Source organism: Sander vitreus, chromosome 18 (genome assembly GCF_031162955.1).
Source record: "Sander vitreus isolate 19-12246 chromosome 18, sanVit1, whole genome shotgun sequence".
In the NCBI taxonomy this organism is placed as follows: domain Eukaryota; kingdom Metazoa; phylum Chordata; class Actinopteri; order Perciformes; family Percidae; genus Sander; species Sander vitreus.
In genome coordinates, this window is record NC_135872.1 from 23135365 (window position 1) to 23158042 (window position 22678).

Sequence of the window (22678 nt, forward strand, 5' to 3'; positions counted from 1 at the left end):
AGGCAGTGGTGGGATCATTATTTAGATTGTTTACTTAAAAGTACTAATTCCATACTGTAAAAAATACTCTAAGTAAAAGTCCAGCATTGAAAATGTTACTTAAGTAAAAGTATGTAAGTATCAACAGGAAAATGTATTCGAAGTATTAAAAGTAAAAGTAGTCAATGCAGAAAAATCCTCACATTTTTGAACCCTTGTGTTGTCTTCCATACGACCATGAACGTGAAAATCTGAAAATCACTTTTTCTGATGTTTTTGTCTCTTTTTTTTTCTGACACTTTTGGCACTTTTTTTGACATTTAACGCTTCTTTTCACTAGCATGTATAAACACCACTAACAAACTTATTTCCACTAGTTTTACACTTATTTTTGGAATTCATGGTCAATAAACCTCATTTATAGGAAATGACCTAATTCTTGATTTTTAGAAAAAGCTGAAATGAATTATTTAGACTAATATAATTTATAAAGGAAGGATAATCACAGACTTGTATATGTCAACGTTCAGTGAGGATACTGTTTCGAAACATTGAATAAAACACCCAAAATTCAATTAGAGATCCGATCTTTTGTTGTACTTGCAAAGCCCATTGTATGGAATCATCCATGTTATTTTGGGGTAGTTAAAGAGAAACCAATATTTCTGATCGATTTTGAAAACGGGTCAAATTTGACCCGAAGACAACACAAGGGTTAATGGTCTAATCATTTGGATGGGTTATTATTCGGATTGATGTAGATAGAAGGAAAAGAAGTAGATAGATGGAAAAGAAAAATGTGTATACATGTGTATTGTATTTATAATAAATCACTGCATTTTATAAATGATACGTGTGTGGAAATCTTAATTTGTAAAGTAACTAAAGCTGTCTGATGAATGTAGCGGAGTAAAAAGTACAATATTTCTCTCTCGGAAATGTTGCGGAGTAGAAGTAGAAAGTGGCATGAAAAGAAAAGACTCAAGTACATGTACCTTAAATTTGTACTCGAGTACAGTACTTGAGTAAATGTACTTGTTACATTCCACCACTGGCATTAGGCATGCAGTAATTTACCCCGGATGTATAGTATGTGGATAGCACGGTCAATTCATTGAAGAGCCCAAGTGTCCCATTAGTTTATTTTTTAATACACAGCTACAATTTCAAAAACTTCTCTTCAACTATATACAAATCCAGACATCAGAAGTGTTGGTAAACTTAACATAATCATGTCCTTACAGTGGAGCAATGCGCCGTAGGTTTCATCAATCTGCACCACAGTGGATCCAAATCAACGAGCAGGAACAATTTAGATCATTATTGGTGCTTCATGTGTGGAGCTCAGGTGGCAACATTAGAGATCAAACAGAGGGTGTATGAATACAAACAGGAGGAAATGTGAATATTTATCAGGGGTGCACCGAAGCCAGGATTCGGCCGAACACTGGGCTTTTTGACGGTGTTCGGTTTCTGCCGAACCTTAGAATTTCTTTCCACCGAATCCTACGCTTGCGCTACGCTGGTCGACGTAATGACGCCGCCGTTGATTACGGGAAGGTGTTTACGTAGGTGGACCGTTACAATGCAGTAGGCTGTGAGAAAGTCAAAATGGAACTCCTGAGCAGAAAGTGTTACGTCAGTCGAAAGAAGGCGATTCAAGTCCAGCTACGTGTTCAATTTGCAATGCCGATTAGTCTGGTGGTGGCGAGGACCCTAAACACCACACAACATCGCCGCTGTTAAAACATTTGCGTATGAAACATCTGAAAGAATACGAGTTGTGCATGAAGGAATCTACAGACAGCAGCCAAAATGCAGCAACTTCAGGTACGGCAAAGGAAGGACAGTCACAGCTAAGAACTGGTGTTAACCAGACACTGCTGTGGATGTTTACTTCATTAATGTGTTTACTGTGTATGGACTGAGGATGGGAGTAGGATTCGGCAGTATCTTAACCAGTGGATTCGGTGCATCCCTAATATTTATCACTTTCTTTCAACGGTCCATGTAATCCATTTCAGCCAGCGTCATCGTCCCCCCTCCCTCCCTCAGATGAGGAAGATGATGTCATCGGCCACCATGACCTGGTTGTCGTCCTGCATGCGAGCCAGCGCGGCGCGGACCTCGGGCTCGGCGAAGCGCTTCTCGCGCTCCTTGTTGATGTCGTCCATCAGCGTCTTCATCTTGACCGACTGAGCGTGAGCGGACTGGAACACGGCGAACAGCGACGACTTGAACTCCTTCAGCCTGGCGGATGTGGAAAAAAAAAAACAACGCAGAGATCTCATTACGTTTCACAGCAACCTCTGTCAGGGATGTTAACAGATTTGACATCACATTCCACTGGAGGTATCTGGTCAAACTTTAGGCTACTTCCACACTACTACGTTTTTCAGGTTTAGGAGTTTCCAAACCTAAAAACGGGGTCAGCAGTGTTTTCAAATGTCTCCGTTTTTGGGCTCGAAAACGCCAGAGTAGTGTGAACGTGTGGCGTAAACGTAGCAAAAGATACTGGTTTCTTAACCAAAACTCAGTCGTGTGGATGTAGCTTTATGGCAACTAGTAGAATAGAGAAGCATACGCCTTGATCCTTTTTATAGCTCCCGTCCAGCCCCATGAATCCCTCTGTTCTAATGTTCAGCAGTACTGTTTATAGTACGCACACAAACCCGCTGAAGCCGTTTACTCCACCAGAAATCAGTTGTTCTTATAATATTTAATGTGTATGAGAGTGTGCTCTTAGGGTACTTTCATATCATGATGACCAGATCATGAAAATAAACTAAAGCAGTGAGAGAGAGAGAGAGAGCGAGAGCGAGAGCGAGAGAGAGAGCGAGAGCGAGAGCGAGAGAGAGAGAGCGCGCTCAGAGCAGACCGCTGTCGGCGAGCCTGTACGGAGATATGAATAATCTGATGTGCACGTGTACCATGTAAACATATGCCAACTGCACTATTCACGCTCACGTTAACACCCAGAAACCAACACCATGCTAGCTCCGCCCGTGGGCTTAGCGGTACTCCGCGTCCATAGCAACCACTTCATCTACGGATCGAGTCATAAAAACAGTGGACGTGCTGTTGGTGAAATAACGTACAGTATAATTAATGAGAAAAGTAGTACTGTGAACAGAGCGGAGAGCAGAACTGCTGTCAGCTGATGCTCCTCTCTGCGCATTTAGGCATTATTATCGTTCGGTGTGATGCAAGTCTCACAGAAAACAAATGTACGCACAGTGCGTACCAGGATTACGGCTGCCGGCGCTACTGTAGCAGGTAGTAGCAGTGATCACGGCAAAATCTCTTAATATGTCGAGCACTTTCACTTGTGACTATTTCAAGCAGTTTGAATCCATGGCCCACCTCTCTGCAGAGAGCTCCGAGTCTTTGGCCTGTGAAGTGGCGTCCATGGGCTCCTCCTCATCCCGCAGGGGCTTGGCAGGTTTCGGGGTGCCGGCCTGAACTACAGAGCAGAGAGACCAACGTGAGAACTCGGGGACAGAAACAAAACCTGCGTGCAATCAAAACTAGGGCTGCACAACACATTGTTTTTTTTTTTTTTGTTTGTTTGTTTTTTTAATTGTCATCGCAATATCAACTGGCGCAATATACACACGGTGAAAGACTGCAACATATCGCTAAAGACACTGAGATTATTTGTGTTTAGCTGAAAGAAAATAAGAGTAGAGAACACTAATGTCACTTCTTTTAGTAGTGCCTTTTATGTTCAATTCAATGTTCAATTTGTTCCATAAAATGTTAGAAGTGATTTCCTTTGTTTTAAATTAAAAGCAATTTGTTGTGTTTTAGCAGAACACAAACACACACACACACACACGCCTGCAATCAAAATATTACCCAAGGGTACAAACGTATCAGCTAATTTCACATAAAGCATTAAATATTATTATAGACTATCATCACTGATGTACAGACACTGAGGTCCAGCTCAAGTTAAGAACTTATTATACCGTTAGGCAGCTGTATCGGTCACAATGTTTTATGTTCTATAAACTGGTATGCTTTGTATTCAAAATCTTTATATGCAAACGTAACTAGTAGGTAAAGCTGTCAGAGTCATGTGGTGGAGTAAAAAGCACAATATTTCCCTCGGAGTAGAAGTAGAAAGTAACATAAATTGGGAATACTGTACTTTGTTTCTTTCCCCCGGAATAAGGTTTTCAGAATACGTTGGGCCATATATTTGCATACGACTTTTACTCCGTTCTAAGAGTTTTAATGAACATTCTATAAACAAAGTTTAGTTTTGTTTTTAAGTATGTGTACGAATGGATAGAGCAGAATGTCAGTGCTCCAGGGACAGAAGCCATGCTGATTGGACATACCGAGTCTTAGTAACCTCATTTTGAATGTGTGTTGGTAGTGCAAACGGATTTTGTCAGTCTCAGTCATGTTTATGCTACAACGTCACATACAACATACAAAAAAAAGGGACAAACAAGTGGCAGAAAAAGCAGATGTCCTAAAGTGAGAATGTTTGTTGACTTGTGTGTCAAAGAGTTGAGAAAGTGAAAGCAGACTGCAGCAGTGTGGGAAGGGAATTTAAAAGTGATGCTTACTCTCGGGGACGTTCCGCTCCTCGCTGAAGTCATACGGGCTGTAGGGATCGCTGCCCTGAGAGCCCCGCCGCCCCCTGCAGGACACACAGGTTAGTGCCGGTCGTCATGACAGCAAGACCTTTCCTTTTTAAATGACTATAGCAGCAGCGGTGGAAGAAGTATGCAGATCCTTGACTTGCGTAAAAGTGCTAATACCACACTGTAAAAACACTTTTGCAAGTAAAAGTCCTGCATTGAAAGTGTTACTTAAGCAAAAGTTTGCAAGTATGGTCAGAAAATGTACTGAAAGTATTAAGTAAAAGTACTCGATGCAGAAGAGTCCCTCACATTTAAGAAACTGGAAACGATCCAAACTGTTCTGTGTTCAGTCGGCTAATCATTTCAGCTGGACTTGTAGGTCTATATATTGCTGGATAGTTTAATTTATAATAAAACATCGTATTTCATAATCTACATCCGTTTTGTACGGAAGAGGATTACGGCCAAATAGGAAAAAAATGTATTTGAGTTCTGAGTTTAAAGTCACAATTCTGAGAGAAAAAAAAGTCCCAATTCGGACATGTTTAAGTCTACATTTTTTTCTGAGAAGCCCAGAACTCTGCCTCTTTTTTCCTTCTTCATAAGTCTGACTTTAATCTCACAACTCAATACATTTTTTCACGGAAGAGGATTTTCACATCCTGTTCTGTAGTTTTGTGTTAAAAAAAAATCTTAAATAGTAAAGTAACTAAAGCTGTCAGATTAATGTAGTGGAGTAAAAAGCTAAATATTTCTCTCTGAAATGTAGCGGAGTAGATGTAGAGAGTGGCAAGAAAAGAAAAGTACCTCAAATTTGTACTTAAGTACAGTAATTGAGTGAATGTACTTTGTTACATTCCACCACTGTATCAGAAGTGTGTACGTGTGTGCCACCAGGCGCTTACCTCTTCTTGGTGGTTTTCTGGGAACGCTGAGTGGCCGACTCCTCCTCTTCCTCCTCTGAAGCAGAGTCGTGCTGCTGTCGCGACCGTTTCTTCTCTTTCTCCAGAACCTGCAGAGGAAACCAGACAAGCCACGTATGAGCTTCATCCACATCGTTACTGCAGAGATATGTGGGGGTTGCTTTACCCCAAAAACATCCTTCCATTCTTCAGCAGCCCAGACCTTTTTAAAGTAGGCGAACTGGACGAGCTCCACGGCCACCTCCGAGTCTTCCAGCTCCACGGCTTTGCTCATGCGGGCCTTGGCGTGCGCGGTGGACAGGCGGATCAGCGTCTCCAGCGTACGGGCCGTCACCGGAGAGGTCTGGGGGGGGGGGGGAGAAGACGACAGGTTCAGAGCACGCTGGTATGGTCCTAACTGTAGACCGTATCTCAAGACTGACAACGCATCTCCACTTCCTCCCACTGTACAAAAGTGAAGCCAAAAATCTCACAGATACGGGCGCTGCCGTCTTGTAATTTAGGAGTCACAGGCGGCGCCCATACACCCATGATTTTGCGCGTGCGTGCGTATGTATGTGTGCGCGCGCTCCTGCTCACCCGGGCGATGTCAGCACCCATCTGCTCCTGGCTCCTGAGCCGCGAGTACTCTTCTGCGATGTGACTGGCTGCCTCCTCGGTCAGCACGGGGGTCACAGCCTTGGCGATGTGGATGTACTTCCTCATGAACTCCTTACTCACAATCTTATCCCTGAAACAAACAAAAAAAAAAAAAAGTTGCACCCGTCAGTTCTTCCCTTAAACCGGTCGCCCAGATGTGTGTTTTTAGTCCGTGCCGAAGCAGACGCTGCGCGCGTACTTCTTCCTCCGACTTCCGTGTAGCATGTTGTTGTGTTTCTCGTAGATGTGCAGCTCCTCGTGCTCCTCGGCTATCACGTCTGGGTCTTCTGTAGCCAGGACGTCTACGGTGCCGCCCATAGCCATGGCTAGAAACAAACCGAGGAAATATACAAGTTTAGTTTAGACAAATTAGGGCGGTGACTAATACTACGGGGCTTCGTCTGGTTTTAATGTGCTAAATGTGCCTCTGGGTACCATGTAAAGCACTCATTCAATAAAATGTATTATTATTATCAACAATTATTTTCACTGTCCATTAATCTGTCGATTGTTTTTCTCAATTCATTGATTAGTTGTGTGGTCTATGAGATGTCAGAAAATGGGGAAACGTGGAACAAATGTCTTGTTTTGAAAATTGTATGCATCGTGATGTTTTCCGGGACAATTTTTAAAATAGATTATTTTCCCTAGAACCGATATTTAGGTTTTTTTAACCAATGATTCACCTAAATATTTTCTGTTTAAACGGTATAGCTGACTACATCATATCCGTTTTCTGACCGGAGGAAGAAAAATCCATGTTATGTACTTCTTTACAAATGAAATAAATGCCAGACTGACTTAGATTTTATTAATGTCTCATGATATATTGTCTCTGGAAGTGTATTATTCAACTTTTGTTTTTGCTAAAGGAGGAAAAAAATACTCAATACTTTCAGAATCCCAATACAAATGTGATCGAGCGAAGAATCCATATGAAAGATATTCAGTTTGCTGTCACAGAGGAGTGAGGAAACTAGAAACTATTCACATTTAAGATGCTGCAATTACAATTAATAGCAATTTTATCGAAATCTCAATATGAACTAGTGCAATATCCAAATCGCGGGGGGGGGGCGCAATATTTGTCGAGGCAAAATATGTGTCAAACCGTTCTAAAATAAAGTATTGTGGTGATGCAGAGACTCGCAAAAACACACTTCAAATCACTTTTTTTTGGTATTTTTCAGTGAAAATGAGAATGATACAAAAATGATCATTCCCTCCAATATCATGAATCACATCGCAATGTCACTCAAAATAATATTTTCCTCATATCGTGCAGCCCTAAGCCACAATCAGAAGACTGACTACTTTTCATATAAAAAAAACAGATTGATCGATTATCAAAGTAGTTGGCGGTTTAATTTTGTGGTGGACAACTAATCGATGGACATTTGCAGCGCTAAAAAACAAATACTGACTTATCACACAGAACCCAGTGAGCCGGTACCTGATCCCTCCTGCTCGCGGGGGTCGCGGTAGCGGTGCATCCGCAGCACGTGATCGGCGATCTCGCGGTCGTGCTCGGCGTCCATCTGATCCAGCACGATGAACAGGAGGTCGAAACGGGACAGCAGGGAGTCCTGGAGGCCGATGTTCTCCATGGGGGTTTTATACTGGTCGTACTGCAGAGAGAGAGAGAGAAAGAGAGAGCGAGAGAGAGTAGGGTTAACACTAAGGGGGCATTTAGACATAAGGAGAAAAAAAAATAAAAAATAAAATAAAAAAATGACCCATCGATTGTTCTGGATCAGGTCCTCACCCTGCCGTAGACGGGGTTGGCAGCTGCCAGCACAGAGCAGCGGGCGTTGAGGCGGGCGTGGATGCCAGCCTTGGCGATGGTGACGCGGCCCTGCTCCATCACCTCGTGGATGGCCGTGCGGTCCATGTCGGACATTTTGTCGAACTCGTCGATGCACACCACGCCGCGGTCGGCCAGCACCATGGCCCCCGCCTCCAGACGCCGCTCGCCTTCGGGGGAGAAAAAAAAATTTGCCGAGTGAGCTGCAGTAAATGGCAGAAATGTTTGTGCGTGCGTGGGTGGGTGTTTCTGTGCACGGCGGATGTGTTGGTATGTCGTACCCGTCTCCTGGTCGGTGGTGACGGCGGCGGTCAGACCCACGCCGGAGGAGCCGCGGCCGGTGGTGGCGATGGCCCGGGGCGCTGTGTGGAGTACGTAGCGCAGCAGCTGGGACTTTGCCACCGATGGATCACCTGGGAAACAAATTAGCTGACATTAACCACTATTAGAGCCTGATAGATTAATGAATTAATTGACTTAAATCATTTGCCAACCATTTTAAATCATTGCTTAAATGTTTTGGGTCATTTGTTATGGAAAAAAAATTAAATAACTACCATTTTTTAACCTGGACCCTGTTTTCCTATGTTTTTGTGTCTAAGTGACTGATGGGAACAACAATCTTTGACATTGGTCCAGTATGTTAATAGGACAATTGTCCAGCTTGTATTTACCGTCACAAAAGTGCTCGTTTTGCCACTGACAGGCTCAGATTAATATTCTAAGTGTCTGACAACATTATGGAAAGGATCCCTTCAGAGATAGACCTTTAAAAGCTCTTTGAGACCTTTCTGTTCAACCAGAAACAGCTCTGAAGTCGTTAGCACTAAACCCACCAGACTCCATTTAAATACTTTTAACGTGTATACAGCCAACATATTTTCACGTTATTCTGTAAACTATGTGTTTATTTCCACCGAAACTAGAGTTGTGATCTTGTGGAAAGACGACCCAAAATGACTTTTCATAGATTTACTTTGTTTCTGTCGACTTTGAATGAAGTGTATTTTACGATGCTAAAATTACTGTTTATTTACATGGAGTCTGGTGGGTTTAGCGAACGCAATTTCGTGGATGTTTTTATGTTTTAAAAAAAGAATCTTACCCTTTACAGAAAGGTTGATCGGCTTAGAAATCCTTTCCATAATGTTGTCAGACACTTAGAATATTAATCTGAGCCTGTCAGCGGCAAAATGAGCACTTTTGTGACGGTAAATACAAGCTGGACAATTGTCCTATTAACTTACATTGTAGCTTGTTTCGCTGGACCAATGTCAGATTGTTGTTCCCATCAGTCACTTAAACAAAAACATAGGAAAATAGGGTCCAGGTTGAAAAAACGGTAGTTGCCCTTTAAAAATCTCCGATTCCAGCTTCTTAAATGTGAATATTTTCTAGTTTCTTCACTCCTCTGACAGTAGACAGTAGTATCTTTGTGTCGTGGACAGACCAAACAACTAATCGATGAATCGAGAAAATAATCGTCAATTTAAAACAAAGAATCAGTTGCAGCCTTAACCTAGCCTGGAAATCCAGACCCAAATCCCAAAGATTAAAGGCCTGGCAACGAGTAATGAAAATGGCCCAACTCGAGGGGCGGCACCAAGCATGCATTTGAAAATCTCACTGCACGCAACCCAAACAAATCTTAGATATTACGGCAGACAGCTCATTAGTACTGGAATGAAAGAAAAAAAAAAGTCAGGCAGGATAAAAAGGCTGCGTACGTACCGATGAGCAGGATGTTGATGTCTCCTCTGATGCGCGAGCCGTTGTCCAGCACCTTCTCGGCGCCGCCCAGCAACATGCACAGGATGGCCTTCTTTATGTACTCGTGGCCGTGGATGCTGGGAGCCAGGGAGCGGGACAGCTGATCAAACACATCCTGGCGTGTCTGGCTGAAGTTTCTGATTTTGGCTATATCGTCCGCTGAGAAGTTGGGGGACACTTCCTTGCTCATCTGCTTGATGTGGCAGGCTATCATGATGGTCCTGCAAAGAAGAAGAAGGGTGGACATTTATTAAGAAAAAGGACGAGGGTGAAGTCAGCCGCTCGAGTACACTATTGGTGCTTCTCATGACGCTTAAATTGCCTCCTCCACTTGCCTCCCTTCCTCGCGTCTTAGTCCCTCCCACCGAGGAGGCACGGGAGGGACGCGAGGAAATCATCGGAGGAGCGAGGAAACAAGCAAATGTGTTTTAGAGGGATGAGATGTCCTTTCCTCTGAAGTTCAGATAGCAACTCCTTCAGCTGCACGGCTTCCGGGAAGGCTGCTCTCGTGTATCCTCGCATATAGCTCCTCGATGCTCCCTCCTCGGTCCTCTGGGCAGAAATAAGAGCTTTGAGACGGCCTTCACCGAGGTGGGACAGAACAACTTCCAGGTTCGACCGAGGAGTTGAGGAGCTATCAAATAAGGGCCATGAGATGCAGCTCACGTACCCCGGTGTTTTCCAAATGGAGGTACCTTTGAGTACTGCAGGGGGTACGGGAGAATAACTTAAATGTTAAAGATATAGCGAGTAGTTTTTGTCGCCCCCATAAAGGAATTTGAAGTAATGACAACACTGTCACATCCACATGATACAAGCCTTCCGTGATCGCGCACCACCCCCACGCCCCCTTCACGCAGTTGCTAGTAGCCAAGGAGGACACGGAGGATTAAATAAACATGGACTCTTCAGAAGAGGTAGTTATCTTCACTTGAGTTTCTGCACGGGGAAAGTCACCGGACGCCACAATCTTCTACATACAAACATAACCCTAGTGAGAAATGCTTATAATTAGCTTTGTAGCAACTCATTTGGCAACAGTTTGAATGTAACAGACGTTAATATCAAAAAGTTACACTATAATAATTACACTATAATAATGAATACATTCCCTGAATATTCTTCTATTCTAAACATTTCAAATGTAGTATTTAAGTTCGGGATGTCCTGATCGGCAAGTATCGGGTTGAAGACATAATGGGCATTTTTTTAACTGATCGGGGATCTGCAGTGATCCCCGTCAATTCTACACCAGTCTAAAAGGAGACGTTGATTTAATAAGAGTTTTACAAAACAAAATGCTAGCTTTACTACGTTAAACGTATTAAGCTGAAGACATCTTTTAGTTACTTTGTTTAGTTATTTTTGTAACAAGAAAACAGTGTGCTGCTCTATTATCTAGGCAAACGAAAGTATCGTTTAGGGACTCGGTATTGGCAGATATTCACTTTTAAAAATGGGATTGGGGGCCAATAAAGCTGTTTGGGACATCCCTAGTTGTTATTTTAGTTAATGTCTTTACTTCTTATCCTTAGTTACACAAGTCTGCCTGTCTGTTTGTTTTACTTTTTTTATATGTACTTATAGGACTATTTGCTTTAAATCATCAGCTTTTAAGCATCTAGGTTGCTGCCTCAGTCTGCTCCATCGTGCGTCTTTATGCATGTACCGCATGTGGCTGCTAAGCCATGTTTGCTTTACTGTTAGTTTTTAAATCATCTGTGACTGCCTGTTTGTCTGCTTCAATTGTTCAGTTTGTATGTCTATTTTATAGTGTCATTTCTAAAAGCCTAACCAGGGACAAGGACCGCAAATTAGCCTGCAGCTAGAAGTCCCACATACATCGCATAGGTCGCACTCTAGATGGAACAATGCCTATATGTTTTGTCCCTGACGAATAAACTGATAAAATAATTCAAATGTTTTCCAGTTACAACTTTGTTGTTTAGTAAATCAGACACTGATGGTGCGGCACTGTATTGTGCTTATTTGCTGGCCAGAAGGTACTTATTTCAAAAGGGGGTACATTCTTGGAGAAAAACAAGAGTTTGAGAGTTTATCCCGACGGACCTGAATGTGCCAGAGGTGAAGCCTCCCTTCTTGCCGGGCAGGCAGCGGTACGTGCCGATGACCTGCACCCGGTCCCCCGGTTTGACCACGTCCACCAGGTCGTTGTCCAGGATGATGTCCACCGAGCGGGGCAGCTGGCCGGCGGGCGCCTTCTCCGGCATCTCCTGCACCGTGATGGTCTGGTGGTCCTTGTAGACGGAGAGACCAAACTCCGTCTCCAGAGGGTTGTTCTCCTCGTCCTGGAGAGAGAGGCACAAACAGAAGGCGTAAAGGGACATGTTGGGGCTTTTCTTAGGCCGATTTGTCAAATCAAAGAATCCTCAGGGAGACCGGATGGTGCAATGAGGAGATCTTTATTCAATTGAAAGACCCCCAAGTATTTGCTGCAGAAAATGACTGTCCTTCCTTCAGCATGCGGTCCTTTTATCCATAGCCACAAAACAGATAGACACTGTTGCTAGACACAAGCAACATCCCCATTACAGTAGTAATGTAGCCTTTAAAGTGATGTAATTCTCTAAACTTCCCAGACTGTTCTAGCCCTTGTATTGTTTGCCTTTACCAACTTAGTCATTGTATCCACATTACTGATGATTATTCATCAAAACTGTCGTTGGGTTAATATTTTCTGAAAGCACCAATAGTCAACCTACAATATCGCCGCAATATTGATAGAGGTATTTGGTCAGAAATATTGAGATATCTGATTTTCTCCATATCACCCAGCTCTAGGGAAAAGAAAAAAAACGAACAAGGGCTGCTAATTTAGATTTTGTTTTCCTAGCCGATAGCCGACCCCCGGATTAAATGGAGTCTGGTGGGTTCTGCGATGGCGATTTCGGGGTCAAGCTTTCGTGTTAAAAAGGATTTTACTCTTTTACAAAAAAAGGTCTACATCTGTAGGGATCCTTTCCATAATGTTGTCAGACACTTAAAATAATAATGAGCCCATCAGTGGCTATACGAGCACTTTTCTGTGGGAGTAAATTGAAGGTGCGCAATTGCCCGTTAACATCACATTGCAGTTTCTTGCTTAAGTGTTGTTCCCATCAGCCACGTAGACACAAACACATGGGAACATAGGGGCCAGGTTGAAAGACACCATACTTACCCTTTAAAACACAACTTGGCAGTGCAAAGTTAGAACTAGCAAGTTAAGAAATAGACTGTATAGCCTATTTTTCTTTTACCATGCAGCAAATGGCTTTTACTTTTTAAAAGGTGCCCTGCCACACGTATTTCATTACTTTGTGGTAATGTCTGAAGTTCTACCATGCCTTGGTTACCTTTATTCAAGCCATTCTAGCGTGGTATAGAAAGCCTGCAGGACGACTCGGCTCGATTTCTGCCAGTTCTCATTAATACTCAACGAGCTAAGCTGCTTGACTCTGACTGGCTAACAGCTAGCCAATGAGAGCCTGGCTATCAGCATCCTTCACCCAGCGCAACTGGGCGAGCTCATGAATAGTAATGAGCTCAGGCAACACCACGTCAGACTGACCAGCTTTTGTAATTGGCCTGATTTCTCCACTTATTTCTTTTCAGTGGCTAGAGCTGACAGTAGGTAGCAGTTCATTTTCACATTCACGACATAACACAAACATATGGACCTAACATATTTCAAAAAATGCAAGTAAAAACGGTTTTGTGTGGCAGGGCACCTTTAACAGTTTAACAGATTATTAAAAACGGTCAAAATACTTATCGTCCGTTAAACAGTAAGTGACCAACAACCCTAACATGAACCAAAGACTGCTCAAGATAAATGGGTAAGCACACACATTGTTTGTGAGCTGTAAAGCATCTCTTGAGAAGGAACATCACTGTTAGTCTACGTTATTGAGCTATTTAAGAACCTGAAATGTTGGTTCTAACTGCTCTAAGCGTAGTTACCTTGGTGGGGTAGATGGCACTGGAGGGGAAGGCATCCAGCGAGGTCATGTCAGTGTACTTCCTTTCCATGGTTTTCTTGGTGGCCGGGCAGTAGTGGACGCTGCGCACTACTTTAGGACGCACGAGAGAACCTGAAGAAGAATGGGAAGCGGGTAATCAGGGGGTTTTCCTGCATAGAGAGAGAGTTTGGCGCCACCCCCCAAAGGAGGTTTTTAGCACCGGTCAAAACGAAAACACGCCACAATGTCACATTTGCAGCAGCGAGCCTCCCGTTGTAAAACTCTAACTGAACTGTATGATGAACACTATGACGTGAGACTTTGCAATTAATCCGCCGTTCACATGCCTGCCGAACCATAGGGGTGGTTGGTTACACTACAAAAGCTCCCTTACTGCATTATATTCCATTACATTTTTAGATTTTGAATTCCAACTTGCCACCAGAATTTCCTTGTCATACATAAATAAGTTTTCACCATAAATTGGTGCCTAAAAAAGTATCAAAAACGCAGGAAATGATAGTTCCTGGGGTAGCCCAAGGGTAGACCAAAAGGCCCGTTCTGAGCCAGAAAATAAAACTGGTAATTATAAACATGTTCTTATTACCTGGAAAGGAAAACATTTTTGAAACAAAGATTACATCAACTGCAAAAGCAGTCAAAGTAGAGCCCCAAGACGGGGAAGGTAAACAACGACTCACACTTGGTGATGATGCCCTCCACGCACACCATGCTGCCCAGCAGGCGGGCGGTCAGAGTGCGGGGGGTGACGTGCTTGGTGCCGAAGCTGCCCTCCAGGGCGATGAAGAACTCCTCGTACTGCTTGGCGTAGGTGGCGTCCACTGAGGACACCAGGTCCTTCAGAGCCCGCTGGAACGCCAGCAGCTCCTCAAACGCATTGCTCATCAGTCTGCCAGAGGCAATCAAAAACATCCGAGTCATGGTAGGCAGGGTACAGCGTTAGCACAATTTACCAAGCCAAACGCTGGTAAATTATACATGCAAGTGGCTGGTGGATTTACCCCGCTCAGCAGCGGTAACACTTTTGAGTGGCTTGGTAAAATGTAAACATGCAAAAGCCATTTGGCTGGCTGATGAAAAAGTTCATTTTGAACCCTGATGGTATGGCTGTGCAATTACCATTTTCTAATTCTTATCGCTTATTGGCTCCCAACAATCACGAAAAACTATTATTTTGCACATTCAGTTTTGTCCGTAATCGCTTATTTCGTCTTGTGTTCTAAATGACAGGCACACCTTCGCCCCTCAACTAAGCGAAGGCTAAACTCACTTAGCCAACGTTTGAATGTATTTTTAGGCATCGTTTTGCAGCAATGGCCACTGGAGTTAGTACTAGGGGTGTGAATCTTCACTGGTCTAGCGATTCAGTTTGAGTCCGAACATCCTGTCAACGATTTAAATCGATATCACGATGCATCACCTCCTCCGTATGATTATATATTGCTATGCATGGTTTTCATCAACAAATCCAAGCAGTCAGATATAAGGTATATGAACTCCCCTTTTTATTGTATCTGCTGTTAAAGAAGACTCTTCCTGAATGTAGCTGAGTCTGAACACCGCAGACCAAAAAACAAGTAACATCAGTAGGCAATAACTGATTATGGTCCGTCAGCGCATCGATGCATAATCATCCATGTCCGCATCGATTCAATGATCAATTTCAACACCCCTAGTTAGTGCTGAGCCTAATGGTACACACCCTACCCAGTGAGCTACCTGGGCACCCCATTTGAATACATTGTCCTTAAATATGTGGCCAAACGTTCCTAGTTCAGGGGATATGCACCTTTATAGGGGGGATACAAGCAATCCAATAATCAAAACTGGGTTTCAGTTTTTGTTCCTTTTAAAAAGTTTTTTTTGTCACGTTATCAATGTTTTTGTCGCTTTTCCGACATTTTTGCCGCGTCTACCGTTTTTGTTGCATTTCAAATTGTTGACAATGTTGTCGCCTGGGTTTTTTTCCCGAAGTTTTTGCCTATTTTTCCGACATATGTCGCCTTTTTACAATTTTTATTTTGAAGTTTGACGTTTTTTTGAGTTTCTATTAGCCACAATTTACACAATACACCATCTCAACCCCCCCCAATGTTGAACCCAAAGTTACGCCCTTGGTCCCCCTCCAATGTTGAAAGAAAACCTACACTCTTGGTTTAGCTCACTGTGCCTACCCAAACGTTTTGAGCAAGTTATACAACTTATAAGCCATGGAAATGACAATGCACACACAGAGCTCCCTTCCTTACTTTGCAGCCCGGGCCTCGTTGCGTCTCCTCAGGTCGTTGATGTTGACGGTGAGTCGAGCTTTATTCTCACTGATCATGTCCCGGACTTTGCTTTGGTAAACCCCCTGGTCTTGCTGCAGGAAACGGAGAGAAGGGTTGTTGTTTTTTTCATTGTAAGCCCAAAACCATTTGAGAAGGATTTCACTGGGCTTTAGAGGAATGACGCACTAGTTTAGTTAAGGCTAACTAACACATTGACATTAGCTACGTTAGCTAGACTTGAAACAGACTCAAATGTTGCACCAAGCTTCGTAGTAATGCGTAGCACTTGCAAAACTGATGTCAGTGAGCTGTCAGCAGCAATAGTTCTTGCTAACTAATCAAATGAAGGGTAACGTTAACGTTAGTTCTTTTGTTGTGGCCGCATGGTTTCTCATTTCATCACACAAAAAAAAAGTGTTTAACCGGATAAAAGTCAGACTTACGTCGTCGTCCAGAAAGTCCAGGTAGTCCCTCTGAGCCTCTCTCATCGCCAGGTCATCTACGACGTCGGTTGCCATTATAAGCGCTTATTCTTTCTACTTTAAAATCTTAAAATGTTGTGCACCGAGTTTCGTACGGTGTGTGCTCTACTGCCGTCAAACTACACACTGAAAGGTTTTCGCGCCACTGCGTGCCGGGTACAAGTACAGCGTAAGACGCGATTGGTCAAATCGGTGAGTACGTTTTGCATTGTCGGCGGGTAAACGTACAACTGTCCAATAGAATCCGCCGAGAAACCACATGACCCCCGCCCCCTCGGAGAACTCGCGCGAAAATGGAGCAGGAAGGGGCGGGCTGTTAAAAAGGAGGAAAAGCTCACCAAGCATTTTGTCTATTTGTCCAGTAGATGGTGACAACCAACCTAAATGAAATATAGAAATACATTTAATGTAGGTTAATAACACAGTTTGTCAAGGTATAACAGTTAAACATGTTTTAAACATATACAACTAAAAAAGCAAAGCTAACAACAAATAAGAGACATCTTCACATGTAATGTAAAAGCTAGAGTTGTCTGATAATGTTAGTTGTGCATTTGTCACAGACATTTTGTATATATTTAGTGATGATGATACAGTTCACAGTGTAGTATCTAGTAGTATCTATGACTACACTTAAATATAAACTCCTATTTAAGACTGTAGGTTTAATCCAAATAGATTTATAGCATGCAGTAGTGTCATTAATATATCTGAATTGTTTACCAAGTAAAAACAGACCATGCAGCAAGACATTCTTTGTGTGATTTATTTTACATATGAAATTAAACTAAACAATAAAAGCCAAATGCAGAACTGACGGGCTTTGCTGTAAATAAATATATTGGACTGCCAGAGCTGTATTTCTTCAGGTATATATATATATATATATTACTGTGCAAAAGTTTTAGGCATGTATGAAATAATGCTGTAAACTAAGAATGCTTTCACTGAATATAGTTCTTAATGACCTTGGCTGTATGTTTGGGGTCGTTGTCCTGCTGCAGAATAAATTTGGGGCCAATCATACGCCTCCCTGATGGTATTACATGATGGATAAGTATCTGCCTGTATTTCTCAGCGTTGAGGACACCATTAATCCTGACCAAATCTCCAACTCTATTTGCAGAAATGCAGCCCCAAACTTGCAAGGAACCTCCACCATGCTTCACTGTTGCCTGCAGACAGGCTCATTATTGTACCGCTCTACAGCCCTTCGGCGAACAACCTGCCTTCTGCTACAGCCAAATATTTCAAATTTTGACTCATCAGTCCAGAGCACCTGCTGCCATTTTTCTGCACCCCAGTTCCTATGTTTTCGTGCATAGTTGAGTCGCTTGGCCTTGTTTCCATGTCGGAGGTATGGCTTTTTGGCTGCAACTCTTCCATGAAGACCACTTCTGGCCAGACTTCTCCGGACAGTAGATGGGTGTACCTGGGTCCCACTGGTTTCTGCCAGTTCTGAGCTGATGGCATTGCTGGACATCTTCCGATTTCGAATGGAAATAAGCTTGATGTGTTTTTCATCTGCTGCACTAAGTTTCCTTGGCCGACCACTGCGTCTACGATCCTCAACGTTGCCCGTTTCTTTGTGCTTTTTCAAAAGAGCTTGAACGGCACATCTTGAAACACGAGTCTGCTTTGAAATATTTGCCTGGGAGAGACCTTGCTGATGCAGTATAACTACCTATATACTATAATTGGTTGATCATACACCTGACTACAATCCTACAAAATCCCTGACTTTTTGCGAGTACCTATAAGAATTGATGCTGGTTTGAAGGCAAAGGGTAGTAACACCAAATATTGATGTGATTTAGATTTTTCTTTTGTTCGCTCATTTTGTAAATTGATAAAAATAAACAATCATTATTTTTATTTTTGAAAGCATTCTTAGTTTACAGCATTTTTTCCACACCTGCCTAAGACTTAAATACAGTACTGTATATATATTTATATATATTTATATCATATCAAGACTAAAAATCACTTCCATAATCGCTTCCAATGTGCAAGCATTGTCATGCATCTATTGTAAAGGCCATTTGGTTTCAGAGGCATTTGTGCGTGTTTACATTTGGACACAAAAACTGCTCATTTTCACTTACAGTAACTTGCAATATAGTTTCATTGCAATGTATATAACTGCTGACTGCCATTACTTGTTTTTTTTTGCCCTGTAGTCCAAAACACAAGTATGTTCAATCGTTTACTTACAAGATGAAGCAGTGTGGCCCATGCTGTAGATGTGGTTTCACTTTGAATATTTTGTCCTTGTTTGATCTGATACCCATTTGTCATGGGCAATGATATTTTAATATAGGCTCCTGTTTAGACAGAAAATTCAAAAATCAGGCAGCAGAGTGCTGTTGTGTTCCTAATCTTGTAAGTCACTATTCAAAGGAAGGCCATCAATAGACAGCTGCAAATTTGAGTTGATCTGCTTTATTTTCCGCTGATTTAATTAGTGGCCAAAGGACTATTTCCTAATGCTATATCACACTCCTCATGATATGTTCAACCCTCCTATTGTCTTCCCGTCGACCATGCACTTGTTGTCCTCCGGTTTGGTTTGCCTGTTTTTCAAGCATAAAGTAGCCTGTAAATGATCACCTTATTTGGTGATACATCTTCTTAGCCAACTTCATAACTTATCAGCACTAGTTTTACACTTCTTTATGGAACTGATGGTGAATAAACATCACTTAAATTAAAATTATGCCTAATGTTTGAGTCAAATGAGCAGCAATTAGGAATTATCTTACTGATACTTAAGGTCAGAGAAAAATATGTTTATGGATGATCACAGATTTTCACCCAGGTAGACCATTAAAGTAGTGATCATCAGTTAACGTATGGAACCATCCATGTTATTTTTGGGAATTTTGGCTGAAAAGAAAGCCATATTTCTGGCATAGAAACTTTGAAAACGGGTCAAATTTGAACCGAGGACAACAGGACAGTTAACACTTTAAAATAAACGTTTTTTTCATTTTATAGCCCAGTGGTTCCCAAAGTGGGGTCCTTGAGGGGATCCAGGGGGTCCCCAGAACAAAGTGGAATACTTATTTCACTATAATTCCATCCGTTAGTAACACAATGACAGAATGCATGACTATGTTGGTCATGGGTTTCATACACTTTCTGTAATAAAACATCTAAAAGCAAAAAATCCTAGGGGGACCCTAGTCTAGTTTTGGGGTCCTTGACGTGAAAACATTTTGGAAACACTGTGATAGGCTACAGTAGGCATCAACCAAGATGCCACACGGTAGCCAATTTTAAAGGTCCTATGACATGCTGCTTTTTGGATGCTTTTATATAGGCCTTAGTTGTCCCCTAATACTGTATCTGAAGTCTCTTTTATATAGGCCTTAGTTGTCCCCTAATACTGTATCTGAAGTCTCTTTTATATAGGCCTTAGTGGTCCCCTAATACTGTATCTGAAGTCTCTTTTATATAGGCCTTAGTGGTCCCCTAATACTGTATCTGAAGTCTCTTTTATATAGGCCTTAGTGGTCCCCTAATACTGTATCTGAAGTCTCTTTTATATAGGCCTTAGTGGTCCCCTAATACTGTATCTGAAGTCTCTTTTATATAGGCCTTAGTGGTCCCCCTAATACTGTATCTGAAGTCTCTTTTATATAGGCCTTAGTGGTCCCCTAATACTGTATCTGAAGTCTCTTTTATATAGACCTTAGTGGTCCCTCTAATACTGTATCTGAAGTCTCTTTTATATAGGCCTTAGTGGTCCCCTAATACTGTATCTGAAGTCTCTTTTATATAGACCTTAGTGGTCCCCTAATACTGTATCTGAAGTCTCTTTTATATAGGCCTTAGTGGTCCCCTAATACTGTATCTGAAGTCTCTTTTATATAGGCCTTAGTGGTCCCCTAATACTGTATCTGAAGTCTCTTTTATATAGGCCTTAGTGGTCCCCTAATACTGTATCTGAAGTCTCTTTTATATAGGCCTTAGTGGTCCCCTAATACTGTATCTGAAGTCTCTTTTATATAGGCCTTAGTGGTCCCATAATACTGTATCTGAAGTCTCTTTTATATAGGCCTTAGTGGTCCCCTAATACTGTATCTGAAGTCTCTTTTATATAGGCCTTAGTGGTCCCCTAATACTGTATCTGAAGTCTCTTTTATATAGGCCTTAGTGGTCCCCTAATACTGTATCTGAAGTCTCTTTCCCTAAATTCAGCCTTGGTGCAGAATTACAGCCACTAGAGCCAGTCCCATAATGAGCTTTCCTTAGGACGTGCCATTTCTGTGTCTGTAGCTTTAAATGCTAGAGGAGGAGAGAGGGGGGGCAAGGTGGAGGGTGGGGGTGTGGCCTTGACCAACTGCCATGCTTCGCTTGTTTGCAAGCCATGATGTCTCTCTCTTTCTCACTGGTGGGCCAAATTCTCTGGGCGGGCAAAGCAGAGAAAGGGGAGGTAACCTTTCCCCTTATGACGTCATAAGGAGCAAGATTCCAGATCGGTCCATCTGAGCTTTCATTTTCTCAAAGGCAGAGCAGGATACCCAGGGCTCGGTTTACACCTATCGCCATTTCTAGCCACTGGGGGACCATAGGTAGGCTGGGGGAACTCATATTAATGTTAAAAAAATGTTCATGCCATGGGACCTTTAACATCAGGCCATTTACTTCTGGCAAATTCAAATTACAGGCTGATCACAATTGTACCATAATATTTACAGGAAGAAATACTTCCCATAAATCTTTGCACTGTTACACTTACAGTACAAGTGCACTGCGCAAGAAAGTAAGACATGCATACACCAGCTCAGTGTTGAACATGAATGCAACGTACAGTACCGGACAGTAGATGGAGACATGCTAAGAACTACCAAGAGATAGCATCCACACTTACATCTGCAATGGCTCACATTGATGACTGGCTCACTAAGTCATGTCTCTACCTAAATACAAAAAAATAAAACAGTCTGTATGGCGTTTACCAAACAAAACATGAAGGTGTCACATTCTAATGTGTTCCTTAGAGAACAGGAGCTTGACATTGTTAATGAATTCAAGTATCTAGGAGTCATATATGACTCCACCCTAACATTCAAAAGTCATGTAAAAAAGGTGGCAAATAAAGTTGAATTCAATTTGCAGAATTTTAAACAAGTTAGGCCATTTCTTGACACCAAAGCTGCCAAGTTGTTCTTATATAGTATGATCTTTTCACATATTGAGTATTGTTTTACAAACTGGTCATTAACTAGCATAACTACTCTTAAAAGCATTGAATCTCTATTTAAGAAAGCCATAAAAACTTTTTCATAAAAAGGCATTGTCATTTCACCATTGCGATATCTTAGAGAGACATACATTTTTAAGCTTTGACAATTTCAAACATTTCAAGTATGCTTGTTTGGTGTATAAAGTGTTACATAATCGCATTCTTTGGCTTTTTCCAAAGACTCGAAAGCGGAGGTAGTACACGGGCCTCTGTAAAAGGGGACTGTGTGATACCATTTAGACGCACCACTTCTGCACAAAACGTATTGTCAATAATAGGAGGTAAACTCTGGAATAGCTTGCCCCTCCCAATAAGAGAGTGTCCTACATTCAACACCTTTAAAACTCACTTAAAACAGTGGCTTCTAGAAAACCAGACATGCACTCACTTTTCATCACCCATACACTTTCACTGTTAAATTGAATGCAATACAAAGGTGGATGAATAATGTCTTTGTCATCATGCCTTTTTGTTTTGTTTTGTTTGTTTTGTTAATGTACTGTATATGTCACCATTATGTGTACCTTTTAACTTATAGTGAATGAGTGCTGTATGACTGCTGGCTGTCTCTATGTTAGTCCTATGTCACCTGCCTAGGGACTGCAGATGAAAAGTAGTTATTTTTTTAAAATTCTGGCATATTTACATGGTGTTTTTCATACAGCAATGTTCATAAATATGCATGGTCCCTATCAAATAAACAAAAAATAAAATAAATTATAATAATAATAATAAAGAATTCTGGTCAATGCAAACAGTGACACAATTAACTTCTCCAAGTTTCCAATAAAAAAATATAGATGATATAAAGATGAACACAAACATCATATTGAATGTTACTGACAAAGTTTTAAGCACCAATATATGTCTATTATGAGAATATATACTTATATACTTCAGGAGGAGCCCCCCCCCCCCCCCCCCCCCCCCCCATCACCATCCCCCACAGCCCTGTGTCTGCTGTGGAATCCTTCAGGTT

At 42.0% G+C, this 22678-nt stretch overlaps 1 protein-coding gene across 1 annotated transcript; it reads right to left on the reverse strand.

The window, feature by feature from the left end:
• Positions 1-1139: 1139 nt before the first annotated feature.
• mcm3 (minichromosome maintenance complex component 3) lies at positions 1140-16597 on the reverse strand. The gene is made up of 16 exons (XM_078274779.1): positions 16410-16597; positions 15946-16058; positions 14377-14585; positions 13677-13807; positions 11784-12022; positions 9675-9934; positions 8225-8356; positions 7905-8113; positions 7593-7767; positions 6339-6465; positions 6080-6230; positions 5703-5843; positions 5483-5589; positions 4560-4633; positions 3343-3442; positions 1140-2229 (listed from the first exon to the last, which is right to left on the reverse strand). Exons 1-16 carry the CDS (start codon positions 16482-16484, stop codon positions 2031-2033), a joined length of 2442 nt encoding a protein of 813 aa, XP_078130905.1. The 5' UTR covers positions 16485-16597; the 3' UTR covers positions 1140-2030.
• Positions 16598-22678: the final 6081 nt, after the last annotated feature.